At 34.2% G+C, this 19,829-nt stretch overlaps 1 protein-coding gene across 1 annotated transcript in view; it reads left to right on the top strand.

Moving 5' to 3' along the window:
• Positions 1-4,820: 4,820 nt before the first annotated feature.
• The window catches only part of CLVS1 (clavesin 1), a 35,256-nt gene continuing 20,247 nt past the window's right edge, over positions 4,821-19,829 (top strand). The window contains exons 1-3 of the mRNA XM_039335741.1: positions 4,821-5,148; positions 11,821-12,403; positions 18,929-19,103. Of these exons, the coding sequence (XP_039191675.1) occupies positions 12,015-12,403; positions 18,929-19,103 (564 nt within the window). The 5' untranslated portion in view covers positions 4,821-5,148; positions 11,821-12,014. The remainder of the gene's footprint in view (positions 5,149-11,820; positions 12,404-18,928; positions 19,104-19,829) is intronic.

The following is a 19,829-nucleotide window of genomic DNA, read 5'->3' as shown; positions in this document are numbered from 1 at the left end:
TTTCCATTGCTTGTTGCCTATGTACAGCACACCATATAAGCTTTCCTTAGAATAACTACTGTATATTTTATATGCAGTACAATATCCACATATCTTCAAATGAACTTTTCAGGTTTATAATTCCACAGGAAGAAGAAGAAAAACGTCTGAGGCTATAGAATTGGGGTTGAAAATTCTAGATGTATAGTATATTTAGATTATTTATAAGAAGAGTGGATGCTTCAAAGTAATTCATGTTGTGTAAACACAACATCAATTTACTATTTATTAAAGTGGTTATGAGATTTTTTTTAAACTTTCCTGACAGACTAAAAAAGATACAGTTGCTTTAAAGATTTTATTGAAAACATTTTTATTACTTCATTAAGGCAGCATCATCTTTTTTTCAAGCTGAGTTCTTGTGAACAGCAAAAAGATATTTGCTTGTACCTCTATGAAATCTAAATAAAGTTTTGAAGCATGGACTGCCATTATTTACTCTTTGCTACAACAAACTGATAGTCTTTAAAATGAAACATTCCCTCTTCTGCTTCAGAAGAAGCCAGCGCCTTATTATCATTTGTTTTAGTGCCTTATATAAAAGAAAAGATGATTAAAAATGAACAAAAAAATCTCTGTATACATTATCCTTAAGAAAGTGTAGTCTTTCAAACAAAACTTCTTAAGATTATAACATTTGTTTTTCCTAACAAATATTTTCCTAACATAAGTCTTCCCAGTTCACTGGAGTTAAATGTCAAATTCAGTCTAAACAACTGGCCAACAGTGCAGCCTACCATAATATAATGTATATGTATTCTATGTATATTTGACAAGATTCAAAATTGCCTACCTACATCTTCTCTCAAAGAATGATGATTCATGTAATAAGGTGAATGTCAAATGAGCCGAGGTGGTGCAGCAGTTAGAGTGCAGTACTGCAGGCCACTTTAGCTGACTGTGTTCAGCAGGTCAGCGGTTCAAATCTCACCGGCTCAAGGTTGACTCAGCCTTCCATCCTTCCGGGGTAGGTAAAATGAGGACCCAGATTGTTGGGGGCAATGTAATATATATATATACACATTGCTTACTGGTATACACCGCTTAGAGAGTGCTTGCACTTAAAGCGGTATATAAGTCTCATAAATAAATAAATAAATACCATCTGTCTACTAAGTAACTCATCCAAGCTTTCAAGAGAAAAAATATAAGAGCAGAATAAAATGAAACAAAAATGAGTAGCATTATAACTGCAGCTTAAGTTAAACGTACTTTATTTCATATGAGTTTTATATAGTACACTAATATATAGCAAGCCAGTTATTTAAAAATAGCAAAGGACCATGAGAAAAAATAGAAACTGTTTGCAGAATTCTGTATGCAGATATTTCTATCACGGGTTGGAATTTTTGCACAATATCAACTGTATCTATATTAGAAATTCTGCCCCATATGCAGTTGCACACAAAGCCATGACGCAAGTACAAAAGGTACAGACTTTGCATTATGACATTGTGATACATATTTTGTCATCTATCAGATTTGTAGATCTCCATGGTTGGTAACCAGCAGTTTTAATTCTTTATTTAATTCTATGTTTCTTTTAATACATCAAAATAAATATTGTAGGAATATGTTAGATATTTATTAATCAAATTTATATGAATTAACTGCACATCTTCATAAAAAGGGATTATGGATAATCAATAAAAAACAATACATGCATAAATGTAGGCATTTAAAAATACAAAACAACATTAAAAACTGAAAATAATTAAATTAATTAAAACTAAAATATATACAAACCCCAAGTAGAGAGAGAATGAATGCATGCAACCTCAATAATAGAACCATTTAAACAAGTGTCTAATTTAAATATCTGGAGAAGAAAGTGATTTCTTCAAGTCTTACTTATAGTTCAATCACTTATGATTTAAAGGAGAAACCTATTGAAAAAAATAACTCTATAATCCCAAATATTCAGTGGTATGAAGAGTTAATTTTATTAACAATAAGTGAATTACTTATTGATGCAGATTAGCTGTGGACTATTATAATGAAATATGGTTACCATTCAAATGTTTCTGTAGAATCTAAATGAAACTGAATATATTCTTGTATAGTTTTTCTTGTTTTGCTTTAATTCACTTATAATTTTATGTTACTTACTCTTTCTCTTTGTTTTTTTGAACTTAATAAAAATAAAAAAATGAAAAAGAAAAATGTAAATCAGTAGAAAAAAATATAAAGCACATTAAAGCAATAAAGCACATTAAATACAGCATGTGAGTGCTGTCATTATGGTATTCTTGCAACTTATTTGTTGTTTTGAAGATGAGGTAGAAACATTACATCCTGTGTTAGAATAGCAAAGATCTTCCATTAGTCTAGAGACTAATGGACTAGTCTAGAGATTGGTACGCAGATTTCATATGTGCTACATATCTCAATAGTGAAGTAAAATACTAGATACCGTAGCAAATTATGATGTTGTATTAACATAAGGTTAATACAACATCATAATTACATCATAACAAGAACATCAGGTTCTTGTACATCATTGTAGAGATGTCAATCACAGTGCTTACATATGCTTCATTGATTTCAAAAAAGCTTTAGATAAAATAAGACACAGCAAACTATTAGAAATCCTGAAACAAGGGGGACTAGATGACAAAGACATTCAAATAATAAAGAATCTGTATTGGCATCAGGTATCAAATGTGAGACTAGGCTAAAAATACTCAGCTGATGCAGAAATAAGAAGAGGGGTCAGACAGGGATGTATTCTGTCTTCAATATCTGAGTCAATCTTCAATGAGGCACTGGAGAACATCAATGCTGGCATCAAAGTAAATGATGTTTGGATCAACAACTTAAGATATGCTGACGATACAGTTCTGCTTGCCAGTAAGCATGAAGACCTTCAGCTCCTCATCAACAGAGTCACAGAAACATCAGAAAAATACAGCTTGAAGCTTAACACCTCAAAAACCAAGATCATGGTCATTAGCAAACAACCCGTTAATTTACCACCAATAAATTCAGAAGGAATACCACTAGAAAAGGTTGAAAGGATCACACACCTTGGTTCCAATTTACATGAAAGCTGGGATATGATCGTTGAAGTAAAGACAAGGATAGAAAACAACATTCTTCAAAATGAAAAAGGTCTTCTGAAGTCACGACATAAGCCTAAGACTGAAAATCAGGCTTGTCAGATGCTATATTTTTTCTATCCTGCTCTATGGAGTAGAGAGTTGGTCTCTGACAGAAGGCCACCTGAAGAGACTAGAAGCATTTGAAATGTGGATTTACAGGCAGCTGTTATGTATAAGCTGGGCTGACAAGATCAGAAATGAGGAGGTGATAAGCCACCTGGGAAAGCCAAGGGAAATCATCAAAACAATTAAAAAACGAAAATTAGAATATTTCAGACATGTGATGCGACACCCAGAAAAATACGGCATACTCCATTTAATCCTGCAGGGAAAGATTGAAGGCAAACGAGGTCCAGGCAGAAGAAGAACATCGTGGCTTCAAAATCTAAGGGGCTGGTTTGGACAAAACTCAGCAGCACTTTTTCATGTGGCTGCATTACCACCAACCTCTGATAACGGATATGGCGCAAGAAGAAGAAGATTAACATAATAATACTCAACTCAGATTTGCTCCTCCTCCTGCTTCTGTATATTTTCTTAATCTTATGCTTGTTTAAGCAGGCATTGGTTAATACTACCCATAGCTTATCATAATGTGTGAATCTAATAGTTGTTCTATTATACTGAATTGAGATTTGGGCCATATTCCTAACTCCAAATAATATTTTATTAAGCATAAATACCAACAATCATGAAGCTTGCAGGAACAACTTTAGTTCCCATCCCACCTTAGAATCCTGAATATCTACTGGTTTAGGTTTAAAGCAATGTATACAAACTTAAAGAAGATATGAGACCAGGAATGTGTCCTGAATACTAGAAGTGGATGGGATTTGTGGTTCATAGGCACAACACCCCAACCCCATTATTCAAATATTCCATATTTTAGCAATGTAATTTAGAGTATGGGGATCTTTTTTCATTGTTGTGAAATATAGGGCAGTTGGAGGTCCTTTATGCTATACTGCAAATTAGTCAGAATTCCACCATTAAATTCTGATTTTGGACTAAGCTGGAAATTTATCCCTGCAGTAATTCCTTGCATTTCCCCCCTACTTTTATCTCTGTATATAGAGACCATGACGCTGATAATATACCATTCTCCAATCTTACTGTATGAAGAAATTGTGTCTGGTGAGAACCTGGAAATTTCTCAATGAAAAAAAGGAAGATGTTTTATGGAGATTTAATTTTTTGTCAGCTGCTGAATTTTAATGACATTTTAAATTGCTGGTTCTGAGCAAAATACATCCTTTGGGAACACACAGTTGCTATGCAGATGGTGGTTTTCCCACTTTATTAGTGTTCTTTCTAACATGTAGCAATAAGAAAAAGAGATGATATTTCTGTTCTCAGGATCATACCTCCAACTGCCTTAGGTTCAACAACAAACACACACAAACACTGAATTTATAGGAGTCGGGACATTCAGCATTGCAGCATCAGCCTCTTTTTCATAAGGGCTCCATTCTTCTTCTTCTTCTTCTTCTTCTTCTTCTTCTTCTTCTTCTTCTTCTTCTTCTTCTTCTTCTTCTTCTTCTTCTTCTTCTTCTTCTTCTTCTTCTTCTTCTTCTTCTTCTTCTTCTTCTTCTTCTTCTTCTTCTTCTTCTTCTTCTTCTTCTTCTTCTTCTTCTTCTTCTTCTTCTTCTTCTTCTTTTTACATATCCCTATATCGTTCTCTGCATCATTCTCATGAACAAGCATTTCTGGAATCATCTGTCACACAGGCAGGATCTTATTGTCATGTGTGCATTGTGTTCTTCTGTTATAAGACTGAATTGAAGACATAAGGTTTTTAGGACCCAGAGGGATGACTGCTACCGTGTGGAGAAGCACACACACTCATCCGATACAAAAATGCATAGCTCCGTGGAGGCAGAGCTTGCTCATTCACAGTTCTTTAGAGAGATCTTCAGTTGAGGCTGCAAAAAGCGAAAGCTGTCTTACACCCATCCCTATCTATGAACCAAGAACCTCATCCAGGGTGAAGCTTTATGGCACTCTAAAGGTATTTGAGATGCATCTTTTCTGTGCTTGCAGTAGCTTTTGTTTCTTCCCAGTCTCTCTCTCTCTCTCTCTCTCTCTCTCTCTCTCTCTCTCTCTCTCTCTCTCTCTCTCTCTCTCCCTCCCTCTCCCTCCCTCTCCCTCTCCCTCTCCACGCCATGGCTGCGGCGTTTCAGCACTATCTTATGTGGACAGCTCTTGTCTGAAATCCATCTGTTCTTAAGCTTTCCTTCCCACACCACCCAACTCTTCTTCCTCCCCCCCCCCGTGGCTTTTTTCCCCCTTTAAACTCCCACAGTGGTTAAATTCAAGCACCTTAAAATTCTCAGAGGAGAGCAGAAAAAATAAGCACATGTGTACATGCATGCACACGTATATACTAATATTTCTAGGAGCCTTAAGTGAGGAAGTTCAATTGAAGGTTACAATTTAGAAAAAAAGGTCAAATTATAGGAGAGTTAGAATAGTGTGTGTGTGGGTGGGTAGGTGTGTTGAGAGGATGGATGTGTCTCTCAGCAAGGAAGTATGGCAATTGTAAAGTTCAGCAGGCAAAAGCTGTTTTTAAATAATTTGCTGTCTGCTTCCATAACTCTTAAATTCGAAGAGATGCTAACCCCCCCAAAAAAGGAACAATTCAAATCACTTCTAAATGAGAAATTATTATCACTCAATAAATAGGAGGGTGAATTTCTTCCACCTACCTCATCTTTTTTACTTTACTGTAGAAAGTAATGATTTACTGTATTTTTCCCCCTTATGAGATATAAAAGTCAAGATTTTAATAAATATATCTTAATGCAATGGAATAAAACAATTATTTTACAATATATTTCTAATACTGCAGTTTTTTATTGGGCTTATCTTTGAGGAAAATGGATGAAAACAATAATCTAAAGTTAAAGAACAGATGGCTGTTCTTTGTTCTTAAATGCAGTTGGTTTATATTTGGAAGGGACAGAAAAACATGAGACACACATGGAGAGAGAAGTTCCCTGTGGTTACATGGTATAATGAGACAATAACACAGATTGTCCCAGTACATTAAAAGTTAGTGCAGAGCCAACAAGTAAAATGATGTTATGTAACAACATGATGTCATGCAGAACAGGGTATGCGTTTTTCTCCTTCAGCTAGTAACAGGGTATTGTTAAACAAATTCTTTTCCTGGTTTGTTTTCAGCGATTAAGCTATTGTTGTGCCTGTCATTTTTAATGAGATTATAGCGGGTATATTGATAATTCCCCTGTTTTGTTGACTCATCCCTCTTCTGAAAATCAAGAACCAAACAATCAAAATGCAAGATAGATTTTTTTTTAAAGAGAGAGAGAGAATGCTTTCTGATCATTTGATTGTCATTGCATGGAAATTGTTTTGCTTTGGCTCTTTAACCTTTTTGAAACTAGATTATCAATAACATATTAATGTAATTAAGCATAGTTTGTCAATTCAAAACAACAGAATTGGGCCTTCAAAACCATCACTGATATAGTGATATTAATTGAGAGATAGATTTGCTACATAGTACAGAACCTGTTTGGGTGTGTGTATGAACATTTGTTGTCTTTATTGACAAACAATTTATAACTGATGACTTCTAAACCAAAAAATTTCAATAAACAGCTTCAGTGTAATATAATGATATAATAATGGTTTAGAAGCAGTGGTTTAGGAGGAGCCAGATTTAAACCATAGAAGCTCATTGGGTTACTCTGAGCCAATCATTACTTTTCAACTCAACATTCCATCTTGTGCTCCTGAAGGAAAAATGGGATATAACTTGAACAAGCAAACCAATAACATCTGCCATTATGACAACATTTAGTTGATTAGTTCCACTTAAACAGTGAATCACTGGCCTGAACTTATAATAATGACAAACATCAATTATTGCTACATAAATCTATATAGATTGATATCTATATATCTATATCTACTGGAAATCTATGCCATCTTGTTGTTGTGGGGAAAATAGGAAGAAGAAGGTGTATTTGATTGTTTACCACCTTGACTTATTTGTAAAAGGAAAAAAAAGGAATAAATAAATAAATAAATGCAAGAATTATAATTGGTGTAATAGTAGTTATTACAGCAAACATTTGCCAATACAAATCACATATTATGTTAGAATTGCAAAATAAATAGAAATCACAGTTTTTCAAACGTAAATGATCTTCAGATCATTTGATTAAAATTTAAGTCATTTCTAGCCTAGTTAGGGAGTGTTCCCCAAAGTTTGAAATGACAAAGAAATATAACAGATATATTAGATTTTTTTTCATTTTTAATCCCTTGAACTATAACAAATTTTAAACACTTTGATATCTGTTGCTGTGAGAAGACAAATATTACATTAAGATACTGTAGGGGTTTTTTGTAAACACAGTTACTGATTTTTGTACAATCAGTAACTATAACATTTAGTCAATTTCCAATTAAATACTGTAGATATCTTCTCACACGTAATCTTTGCAGGATTAAGTGGTAAATGTGTTTGTGTATGTTTGTATTTTTTCTTTCTTTTTTTGCAGGGGGATGTGCTTTCAAGTTAGTTCTGATTCTTGGAAACTGCCTAGAAAGTCCTGCAGTTTTCTTGAAAAAATTTGGAAATAATTTGCCATTGCCTCCTTTCTAGAGCTGAGAGAAAGTGACTAACCAAGGTCACCTAGCTGATTTTGTATTTAAGCCAGGACTAGAACTTACTATATAATATTTTAAAAAAGAAACTGAAGGCTTGCTTTTGGCTGTGCAAGAGCAAGCTATTCAAACAAATGCAATCAAGGCCAAAACTGAAAAAGCTTTAAGTGATTCAAAGTGCAGATTGTACAAAGAAGCAGAAGAAAGAGTAGATCATGCATTCAGCTAGAAGATCATACAAATTAATTATAAACAACATAGCACATTTGCCAAAATGATTCACTGGAACATATGTAAAAATATGTGCTAATAATGAAAAATTGGTGGGTACATATAGTTGAAATAGAAGTCAAAATTGAACATGTTAAAATATTATGGTATTTCTGAATGTAGACTGATAAAGTCCTGGGTCATAACACACCATATATAACTGGTTGAAAAGAAGAAAGTGTGGGATAATTGATGTGGCAAAACCTGGGAATAGTAGAAAGATAAACAAAGAATCAGACAAGATCACAAAGTATCAAGATATGAAAATTGAAACTGAAACATTATGGCATAAACAAAAATCTTGAATGGCACTTAGAAAATCTTCCCATTGATAAAATTTTCATCTGTCAATCTGTAAAAGGCCACACTACTTGGATCAGCTGATACATTATGACATCCTAGGTTTGATGGTTTCATACTAAAGACTTGGCAGCTGTGTCTTCACATTTTGTAAACAGATTATAACAACAGGATAGGAGTCTAAAGCTTTGTTAGGTTAATTAACATGTAGCAATTTATATTGTTAAGGATAAATGTTAATTGTTAAAGCTGAAAATTAATCACATTTTTGTTTAATTGGTTTATAGAATTCACGAATTTTTATGAATGAAACAACTAGTAGGCATAGTTCAGCCACTAAATGAACATATTATAATGGCCAATAGCAGTTTATATTTAGTAATACTATCAAGAATTTTGATTATTCTGGCTTCCTACATGTTGCCTTAACGCCAAATGTTAGAATGAAAGAAGGATGTGAAAATGAATGTGTAGTACTGACTTTTTAATGATTTTATATGTGCTCATGTAAAATGGGGAATTTCACCAAAACAGTAAACCTGACATTTCATTTACTTATGTGAAAAGATTTAACTGCTAGTACAAGTCAACCTCTTCGGTACCACACATGCAATTGGAAATATTATCAGCTGCCATCTATCTAGCACACCTTCCTTTGCTCTTTTTTCCTTTCTTTTCACCAGCACAATTGGTAAAGACTGACATTTACTGTGACTTCCTATGGTCTATTGAAATACCATCAAAAGCTGCTTAACATAGCACAGGATTTACCCACAAACATATACATCTAGGCTTACATCTAGACATATAAGTGTAATAAACAAATAAACAATGACTTAGCAGGGCTAACTCAGGGAAGGCATGTGAGCTGTCCTTTTTGGATAGTTGAATAGATTATATATAAGATCCTCAGAGTCCAGCATTAATAATAACTAAGATGCAGTACAAGTAAAACTTTTACTAAGGTCCAGTCTGTCTTTATGCTTCTATGGATAAGACATTTATATGGAAGAACTTTGTACTTTAAAGCTTATTAACCCCTAACTAGTATATCAGTTATCCCTGGATCTGGAGTCGTCTCTGTGTTTATCAGGGGAAACTCACTTAGCTTCCTCAAGAAGGAACCGTAGAAGAGAAAGTCATTTTTGATGCAGTCTCACTAATTCTTGTCCTGAATTGTTGTTCTTTTGGAAGCACTCAGGGTTTTTTTGCCATCTTGTAAGGAAGAGTGACATCTGGGTTCAATTTCTGCAGGCATAGGATCATATACCTGACTAGTACCTATAATCATCATACTTGAGGAGGAAAATAAATCCTTTCTGATGAATGGGTGAGAAAGTAAGAAAGAGAATTAAAAAATGTGACTGTGCCATTTTGCATATTCAAGAGCCAATGACAATTTGATGGATGATCATCTGCTCAGACATTCTATTTGTTTTGGATACATGGTTCAAGCATAGGTTGTTCATGTGTAACACGAAAGAGAACAGATTTAAAAATGTGACTAGTTTAATTGTTTATGATGAAAGACTGAGAGAATTAATGAGAATGCAAGGGTGACAGGGAATTATATGGTACTTCAAGAATAAATCTAGGAGAAAAATGGACCTGAAAGAAAAGTAGAAATGAAAGAAAGTAGAATGAAAATGGAATTATTTTTCTTTCACTTTCACTATAGTCTCTCTTCCTCTCTTCTACTCTCCCCTCCCCTCCCCCTCTTTCAATCTACGATAGATATGTGAATTTCTCATCAATATAGATATAGATAAATTATTTGAGTCCTATATGTGTTGCAGTCCACACACACACACACATATAAAGACACATAGAAATTTGTTTCAACAGAGGAGACTGATCCCTTTGATTCTCTGCATTGGAATATGTGGAAAGTTGTGGGAGATGTGGGAGTCCAGGAATCTCTCTAGAACAGCGGTTGTCAACCTGTGGGTCGTGACCCCATTGGGGTCGAACGACCATTTCATGGGGTTCGCCAAACAATGCAGTCCGCCATTTTTTCCCCTTTTCCTTAGCTGTGCTACTCCCTTTTATTCTATTGGCTTTTGAAAGCCAATAGAATAGACTCTCTTGAATAGAGTCTAATTCTATTGGCTTTCAAAAGCCAATAGGAATTCTCCAGGCTGTCTCTGCCCTGCTGAGCCCGCCACAAAGTCCCATTCTGCAAACGGTGCTGCAAGTTGTCTGCAGCGAAGGGGAGCTGTCTGGGCTACTAAAAATGTAAGTAAAAGAGGGCCAGGGGTGGGAGGTGGGAGGCTGGTGGGTGCAGGGAGGGTTGCTGGTGCGCGTAGGGCCCGGCGGGTGCCTTACTTCCCTTGGGCTGGGCTAGCTGGTGGCCCAGCCGGTGGTCACCCTGCGCCGTCGCTGCCCCTTGCCAGCTATGCCTCAGCCGGCGCAGGAGGTGGCACCACGCATGCGCGGCGCTCCTGGGTAGGGAAAGTCCTTGACTTACGACTGGTTGGGTAGTCCTCGATTTATGACTGGTTTGGTAGTCCTCAACTTATGACCGGTTGGGTAGTCCTCGACTTATGACTGGTTGGGGGTCACGGCAATAAAAAGGTTGAGAACCACTGCTCTAGAAGGAACTGACTGAATCACCTCAATGTGTGATTAGGTAATTTGCATGTCTTCAATAGAAATCATTTCTAATCTTGCTTCAGAGTTTCACCAGAAACAATTATGTAGGTTGCAATGCCATGCTTGTGTGATTCTCTAGAATAGTTTTCTTCAGATTGTCTTCAGCTAAGGGCTTGTGGCTGTCTGACTAGATGAATGAATGCAATTCATCCACCTTAGTGCATGGGAGAGGATAAAAAAGGAAGGGAGGGCAGGTTCTGGAGCTCAAAGGCTGTTTTGTTGATGTGATTGTTAAAAACTTATTCCTACTAGAGGAGCAATGGTTTGCACACTGCACAAAAGGATGTGGTGCAAAGTGCATGTATATTTATGTTTTGTGTAAATTCCTTTCCACATGTTTGAAAGAATAATCTCTTGTAGAGGATTAGTAAGAACTGTGTAAATATTGGAAACTGTTCTGAGTATAATTCTTTGGAAATTATGATCTCAAATGGAATTAATTTCCATTAGCAAGAAGAAAACAGGTTTTATTTACAAAAAGTGTTATTATTTCTCAGAATACCTAAATCACTTTCAGTCTTCATTTTTAACTTTATTCTTGTTAAATAAGGAACAATAGTATAATACTAAATATTAAATCAATGTGATATCTACAGTGCTGATAGGTCAGTGCAATTATATTTTCATCATAATGTATGGGAGGCACAGAATTGATGGCAATGTGTTATTCCATTCAAAATAGTTCAATTTTAATCAGATCTATACTGGCAATAAAAAGAGAGATAGAGAGTTTTGAAATGTGCTTAGTCAATTTTTGTTTATTCACATATGATTAGTGATTTTGATATATATATATATATTATATATATTTGTTTTACAGAAAATACAAATTTGTACATTGGATGGATTTCTGGGAATATGAATGGAATTACCTGTGAATTTTTTTCCACTCAATATAATGCAAGAGATAAATGAACGTGAATGGATCACCACATACTCTTAGTTGAATGGGTCCATTACATATTCTGACCATATTTCTAAAGCCAAGGATTTAGAAAAGCAACTTTTGAAGACATGACCCATTTGCATACTGGACTCAATCCAGAAATCATAGAGAAAGCCCGTCTGGAACTTAATGAAAACCCAGATGTTTTGCACCAGGATATTCAGCAAGTAAGGGACATGATAATCACAAGACCTGACATTGGATTCTTGCGTACAGATGATGCCTTCATCCTGAGATTTCTCCGAGCCAGAAAGTTTCATCAAACAGATGCCTTCAGATTATTGGCTCAGTATTTCCAGTATCGGCAGCTGAATCTGGATATGTTTAAAAATTTCAAGGCTGATGATCCAGGGATCAAACGAGCTCTGATTGATGGCTTCCCGGGAGTGTTAGAAAACCGTGATCACTATGGCAGAAAGATACTTTTGCTCTTTGCAGCCAGTTGGGATCAGAGTAGGTAAATGTAGATAGAATCCTTATCTATTTTAAAATACAACATTCATTAGCAAATGATTGATTATATAATTGACAATCCAAATATTTTGTATTATGAAGCTTATTCAAATGTTGCATTGTTTGCCAATTATTTGACTGATCTAATATTCAACATGATAAATGAAGAATGTGCTTAAGTCTTGCTTCAGATATGTATTTAATATTTCACATGCATAATTCAGATTTCAACAAAATGTTTATAGAAAATATTGCCTAGTAAAATTAAAGTACTATTAGAATTGGGATGATATATTTTCAAAAACAGTCCATTTTGTAATCATATTTACACTGTTACATATTTTATAATATCATAATACAGCTGAACTACAATTGACTATAATACTTTGTTTCCCACAGTATTTGTGTCCCAATAAGACACAAAATGAAAATAAGATCTATCATGATTTTTCAGGATGTCATATTATAAGTCCCACCTCCAAAGTAAGCCCCAGTTAAGATTGTTAGCCAGACAGACACATTTAATACCATGTAAGATTTAACTAGAAAATAAGCCCTAATACGTCTTTTGGAACAAAAATTAATATAAGACCCTGTCTTATTTTCGGAGAAATATGGTACTGGTGATTCTATATGACTAAAAGAAGTTTGAATAACCCAGATGTCGAGGGAAATTCTTCTTTGCTAATCTTTCCATAACAGTAGGTCCAATAACTTCTACTTTGTTAATCCAAGATGTCAAATACTTTTAACATTTGCAATTGAATAGTGAATGGGATAGAAAGAGCAAAACATTACTGTTATGTGAAAATGAAGAAGGAAGGGAGGGAAGGAGGGAGGAAGAAAGAAAGGAAGGAAGGAAGAAAAGAAAAAGAAGAAAAAAAGAAAGAAAGAAAAAAAGAAAAAGAAATTAATCAGAGTACGTAATATTTTTAAACTTTCTGAATATAAATAGGTGTTTAGAAATGTATTTACCCATAAACTCTATTAAAATGAAGAGTCATTTTAGTGTTGCAAGGTTTCATTAATGGTAAAACAAAGTTTGCAAAATCTGTCTTTGTTCTATATTTTATTATTATAATGTCATACATAATGTCAAGACTTCTGTCTGTAATGTGAACAAAAACATTTGCAACACATTGAATTTTTAATTTAGATAAATTATATTTTGATTAAAACAATATCTTTTAGTCCATTGGATTATTAAAAAAATAGTGGTACAGAAAAAAAACAGCTTTAAACAAAATACTATACTGATATTTATGAAAGTAAAATGGAAGGGATAAAGGTGCTTATTATGGGTAAAATCTATTTAATTAATCCAGATTAATGCTCTTTTTTCTGTTTGATGAATCACAAATTACACTTCAAAATGGGAAACCAGAATCTATGAGAACTAGTAAGAAAAAATTTCCATTTCTATCTTTTACTGCCAGGATTAAAACCATTCCACTCTCACTTTTGTGCAGTTTTCAAAGATTTCAGTGGTAAACACAGACTTCATTTTTTTTCCTCTTGCCAAATAGCAAAGACATCATAAATGACAAGATTATGATAACAGCAAGAAAAATGTTAGCAGGCTCCGGAAATTAAAGCCACATGAAAATGGCTCTGTAATCAAGTATTACAAAGGCTTACCTACACAATCCTTTCTAATATACGTAGAATAGAAGGAAACCATTTTTCTTTAAGGGATACATTAGTGTTTCTGAAACAAGACAACTTTAAGATATGTGGACTTTTATTCCCAGAATTTCCCAATCAGCATGCTGGCTGGGAATTCTGGAAGTTGAAGTCCACATATATCAAAGCTTCCAAGGTTGGGAAATACAGAGTTAGATAATACAGACGAGTGATTCAAGCTAAATGGATCACATTCAGTGCATTTATTGGTTTTTCCAAATTTGTTTATGGTAGGTATGTGTTTTTGAAAAATCTGAAAATATTAAGTTATTAGAAAATTACCAGAAATATCTTTGGTTTTTTTTAAGAAACAAAGAAGAGAGAGGTGCATTTGTGCATTACATCTTCTAAGAATGAAAAATATCTATCAATTCCTATCAGATAAGCTCTGGAAAAAGGAAGTTGGTGATAAATTCATGAAAATGCATTCTGGAGTGCTAAAAAGTGATTTCATGTTTGGTTTTGTTAGGCTACAGGATGAATAATCTTGTCATGATTTGTAGCTTTTCAGCTAAAAGGATCCAGAAAGCTAAGACAAACAGATACTGTGAAATGTGATGAGGTCTCAAGGTAAGAAAGTGGTCTGAAGTAGAGGTATCTGTCTTAAGGATATTCCTGGATCTAGTTTTGTCATTAGATTTCATGGTGTTTGCAATGACCAAGAGTATCTATTTTCAGTTTTAACTGATTTACTATAGTGTAAGTATCTTTATAATTTCATGTCAATTATTCCGCATCTCTTGAAGATGATGCAGACACTTTAAACCAGTGGTTCTCAACCTTTTTAATGCCGCGACCCCCAACTGGTCGTAAGTCGAGAACTACTCAACCGGTCGTAAGTCGAGGACTACTCAACTGGTGCAGCACCGTTTGCAGAATGGGACTTTTGGCGGGCTCAGCAGGGCAGAGACAGCCTGGAGAATTCCTATTGGCTTTTGAAAGCCAATAGAATTAGACTCTATTCAAGAGAGTCTATTCTATTGGCTTTCAAAAGCCAATAGAATAAAAGGGAGTAGCACAGCTAAGGAAAAGGGAGGAAAAAATGGCGGACTGCATTTTTTGGTGACCCGCGTGAAATGGTCATTCGACCCCAAATGGGGTCACGACCCACAGTTTGAGAACCACTGCTTTAAACGATGCAGGCTAATCATGTTCAATTACTGAGCAATGTGTACAGTTAAGATGATACCATATCAATTCCCCATAATCTCCAAAGACTATTTCCTCCTAAAATTACAGCAAAATACTGCAGATGCTATTTAAGATCCTGATTAGCTCGGAGTCCAAGTATTCAACAGTTCTTCCAATGTATATTAACTCAGTTTTTAAGGTAACTGGTGGAAGGCTTGGTTATGGTGCCACTAACAGACAACATCTGAGTGACTGCTTTTTTATTATTATTATTTCTTGAGAAGTACTCTTGGATTTTGAGAACTATAATCCAACACATCTGGCTGGCACTATTTGGGGGAAGACTTCCCAAATAGTGTCACAAGGAATAACAAAGTTCTTCTTGAGACAAGAATCATTGCAATTCCTTAAGAAAAGCCTAAATCCTTTCTGTGGAGAATAATTTTTATTATAATTTAATATAATTTAGCACTTTCTCCACTTTTTAATAGCTGGGCATAACTATATGGGTATTATAATGCCTCCTTTAATGATCACTCATTCAGTGACTATTCAGATTCATAACAGTCCAACAAGTGGTACTTATGTCTAGTTCTTGTATTTACATTTGTGGCAGCATCCTTGCAGTCATGTAATTGTGATTCAGGCACGCAGACCTAGCCAATTATGATATTGCAGTGGTGCACAGTCATGTGATCCCCATTTGTGACCTTCTTTGCAAGTTTCCTAAAGGAAAAATCAATGATGAAGCTGACTGAGGATTGCAAATCACATGATGTCCTTGCTTAACAATCCACAGTGATTTGTTTAATGACAGCACCTGGAACTATTGGAATTTCCATTGCTAAATGGTGCACTCACACTTCACAATTGAGTCATCTAGATATGGAAATTCTGGTCCCAATTACCATTGTTAAAGTAGGACTATCTGCATTTATTATTTGATTTTCTTTACAAATATTATGTGTAATCAGTTAAATAGGATTAATTATGCTGATTAAGAATAAACGTCAGGATTTTTAGAATAAAATGCAAAACATTACAAATTATGATATTAAAATAATGATGAAAAATTCTAGCATCTACAATGCCATCATGGATAGTGAACTATTATACTTCTGATCTAGTGAACATTAATAAATTCTGAATTACTTGCAACCTGAAGAAAAGAACTTGCCTTTTCTGGTCAGAAAATTAAGAATTATATTTGGAGGACAGTAATTGTCAGAAAGTTAATAAGATACAACATTAGATGAACAAAGAATGCTATAGGGAAAAATAACATGTTTGCAATTAAGCATGGATAGATACATTTTATCAGTTTTAATATTTCATTCCTATAATTTGATCAGATAAAGCTACAAACAAATGAGATAGGAAAGAAAAAGAAGGAATGAATTAATACGAAATGAAGAAAATGAACAAATTGAGAAACATGTAAATAATATTGTAAGTGAATGTGAATGGATGCATTTAGTTCAGACAAACAATATGAAAAGAATATAATGAATAATTGGTCACTCTTCTTTATATGTTTCTCTCTCTCTATGTTGATATATAATACAAGTTCTAAACATGATGTAGGAGATGACCAGGCTGAGTCAAGGGAGGGATCAAGTGCATTATCAGTCTTGAGCCACTGCCACCTTGAATTCTGTTGACTCTTACCTACTACCAATTTGCTTTGACTGTTATTAGTTCAAATACTTGTAGAGTGTTAACATGCAATAAACCTGTAATTATTTTAACTGCTTTTCTTCCTGGTTTCTTGTGGCTGAACCTAATCATTTAAATAGATTGGAAATAAGTCAGTACTGATTTCAATTAAAGAAATACAGGGAACTGATTATTATGTGAAATTAGTGCAAACTTAGCTAGGATAAGGCATTTTTTTTTAAAAAAAAAAACTCATGGATCACAATAAATAAGTTGGTTACAATGAAGCACTGGAGCAAGTGAAGTTAAAATTGGAAGGTAGTAAGAAAAAAGAAAGAAAGAAAGAAAATTACTTCCTGAATTATTGAAAAGTGATATGAAAGAATCTCCAAACAGAAATGAATGGTGCTGACAGCATATTTCCCAAAAATGTGAACTTTTGTCTACCTGAATATTTTATAAACCATTAATAGGCTATGAATGCAAGGTTTGAAAAGTACTTACTGCCTGCAGCAAAGGCCTAACTCAATCTGTTGACCAATTATGTAGCTGGGTATTGTAAACTATTTAATTAGCAGCTGTGCTGGTGTTAATTAGGCAAGCGGTAGGCATGATTTGATTTATAAATGAAATGCCTCAAGTTGTCTCTTTAAATTATACTGGTGGGACGGGGCAGGGAAAAAAAAGGAGAAAAAAAAGAGAGAAAGAGAGACAAATTTAATTCAATCATTCCAACTCTTAGATGAATTTTTGTTCTACTACTAATTGGAAAAATTTCTCTATCCAATTTTTCATTAAAAACTAAATGGGACAAAATTGCACCCTGAAAGTGAGTATTGGGGTGAATAGTGCTTACCATTTTGTTGTCACTTTGTTTAAATTGTATTTAAGTTATTTTTCTTGATTTGGATACCAGTGGTAGAATTCCTCACAGCATTTCTCTTTTAGGTGCGGCTATTCCCCCATTACCATTATGAAATATTCTGCCACAGTTCCAAAATGCATTGCATAAAAAAATGAAGGTTTACATCACAGCCCATATATGTATATACTGTAGACAGACAGACAGACAAGCAGAATTAAAACTTTCAACAAAATTCATTCTTTAAAAGTTTCCTGACCCTACAATTCTTCATCGATTTGCAGATGGATTTTTTTGTTTAATGAGATATATGATTTATTAATTACAAGATAAAATTGAATTGACTAGTCTAATTCATTGACCAGAATACCAATTTGTCCACTTATCTATTAACTCATATAGTTTTATCACATGGGAGGGATATATTGTTGGGTAAGATGTAATTTTGATGAATTCCATCTGAGCCTGCCTAGAACTAGTCCAATTTAGATCTGAAAGCCTTATTGCCAAGCTTCTTGTGTTAGCAAGAAAGATGTGGAAGGACAGAAGACATAACTGGAAATAGCTTTACTCATTCCATTAATTACAGTCCACTGACTTTCTAAAAAGTTTAACTTAATATATAATATAATAATTATATTATTGCCATAATTTTATGATTTCTTGAACACATAGCTTTGAGGATAGCAATTTCAATGATCAGGAGAGAAAAATCTAGTACAAGGAACCACATTTATTTATGCCAGAAGATTAAAGTTAAAAAGCATTAAAAGTAAATTCTAGTATCATTAACTCTGGTAGGAAGAAAATAAAATTTCCCAGCCCTATGATTACTATGTTTTCTCCTTATTCCTGACTTCTATTTTGATATCCAAACACTATTTTCTTTTTGCTTTGGAAAATTCTATGGTCCATGGGACTCTAAATGCTCTCTATGGTTCATCGGGTTCTCAAAATACTTTGTATTAGTTGTTATATTTTAACATTATAACAATGCCTACTGTACGTAATAATGAGAAGGAACTCCAGAAATAACTTTGCACAGGTTCAAAGAAGTAAAATCATCACTTTGTCACAATTTCTACTGGTAGAAAATGAGCTGCATTTGTCTAATGCCACAAAAGCAAGTGGGTTTTTTGTTTATTTGTTTACTTCCAACTTATGAAAAATGATTTTTCTGTTTTCTCCCATTCCTAGAAATTCTTTCATAGATATTTTACGGGCTATTCTCTTGTCCTTGGAAGTTCTGATTGAAGATCAAGAGCTTCAGATAAATGGCTTCATTCTAATTATAGACTGGAGTAATTTTTCTTTCAAGCAAGCCTCCAAATTGACTCCTTCCATCCTCAGACTGGCCATTGAAGGGTTGCAGGTATGTAGCACAGAAGACAGTGTAATACCTTGAGAATGCCTTGAGTTTTTTTTCTTTTCTTTTTTTCCAGGAATACTGTTGTCAAGTACAGAAACAATTAAAAAATCAATAGAAAATCATGTTGAAACTTGAGGCTTAATTAAGAATTTCAAATGTTTATTTGTTTCAGTGAACAGTGAGCCATTTTTACCACAGGGCTGTGCTGCATGCAGCAACTTTAGAAATGTTTAGAGATTTGAGATTTAATCCATGGGACTTCTGGGGGATTAATAATTTGCAACATCTGCCAGACAAAATATATATCACACATATACAGAGTATCTGCATACTGTATGTGCCGAATGAAGGATAAAATAAGTATCCAGAGACAGAGCTTAGCATCAGACTGAATTATCATGGCTTTTTAAAAATAAAATAAAATAAAACAAAAACAAATCCAAACTATTAAAATCAGAGCTTGGGTCGAGATGTTGCCTATGTTTACATCCAGAAATAAATGAACAGACATTCCTAGAATATTGGGAGCAGCATAAGTAGTTTGCTCGTAAATATCAGATTCTGTGATTAATAGCATTTGAACTACTGTGCTTTTTCAGCCAAAGGCAATTTAAGGGATGCTAGAAAAAGAAACGCTAAATGCACAAGCAAATTTTATTCAGTTCAGAAAAGTTTGCATCACTAAGTGCTTTCGGAATAGCCATCTCTTAGGTTCTTGGTACTTTCTGA

Source organism: Crotalus tigris, unplaced genomic scaffold, assembly GCF_016545835.1.
Source record: "Crotalus tigris isolate CLP2741 ecotype Arizona unplaced genomic scaffold, ASM1654583v1 scf7180000017546.9332058, whole genome shotgun sequence".
Classification (NCBI taxonomy): domain Eukaryota; kingdom Metazoa; phylum Chordata; class Lepidosauria; order Squamata; family Viperidae; genus Crotalus; species Crotalus tigris.
This window is presented reverse-complemented; position numbering and strand designations above follow the sequence as displayed.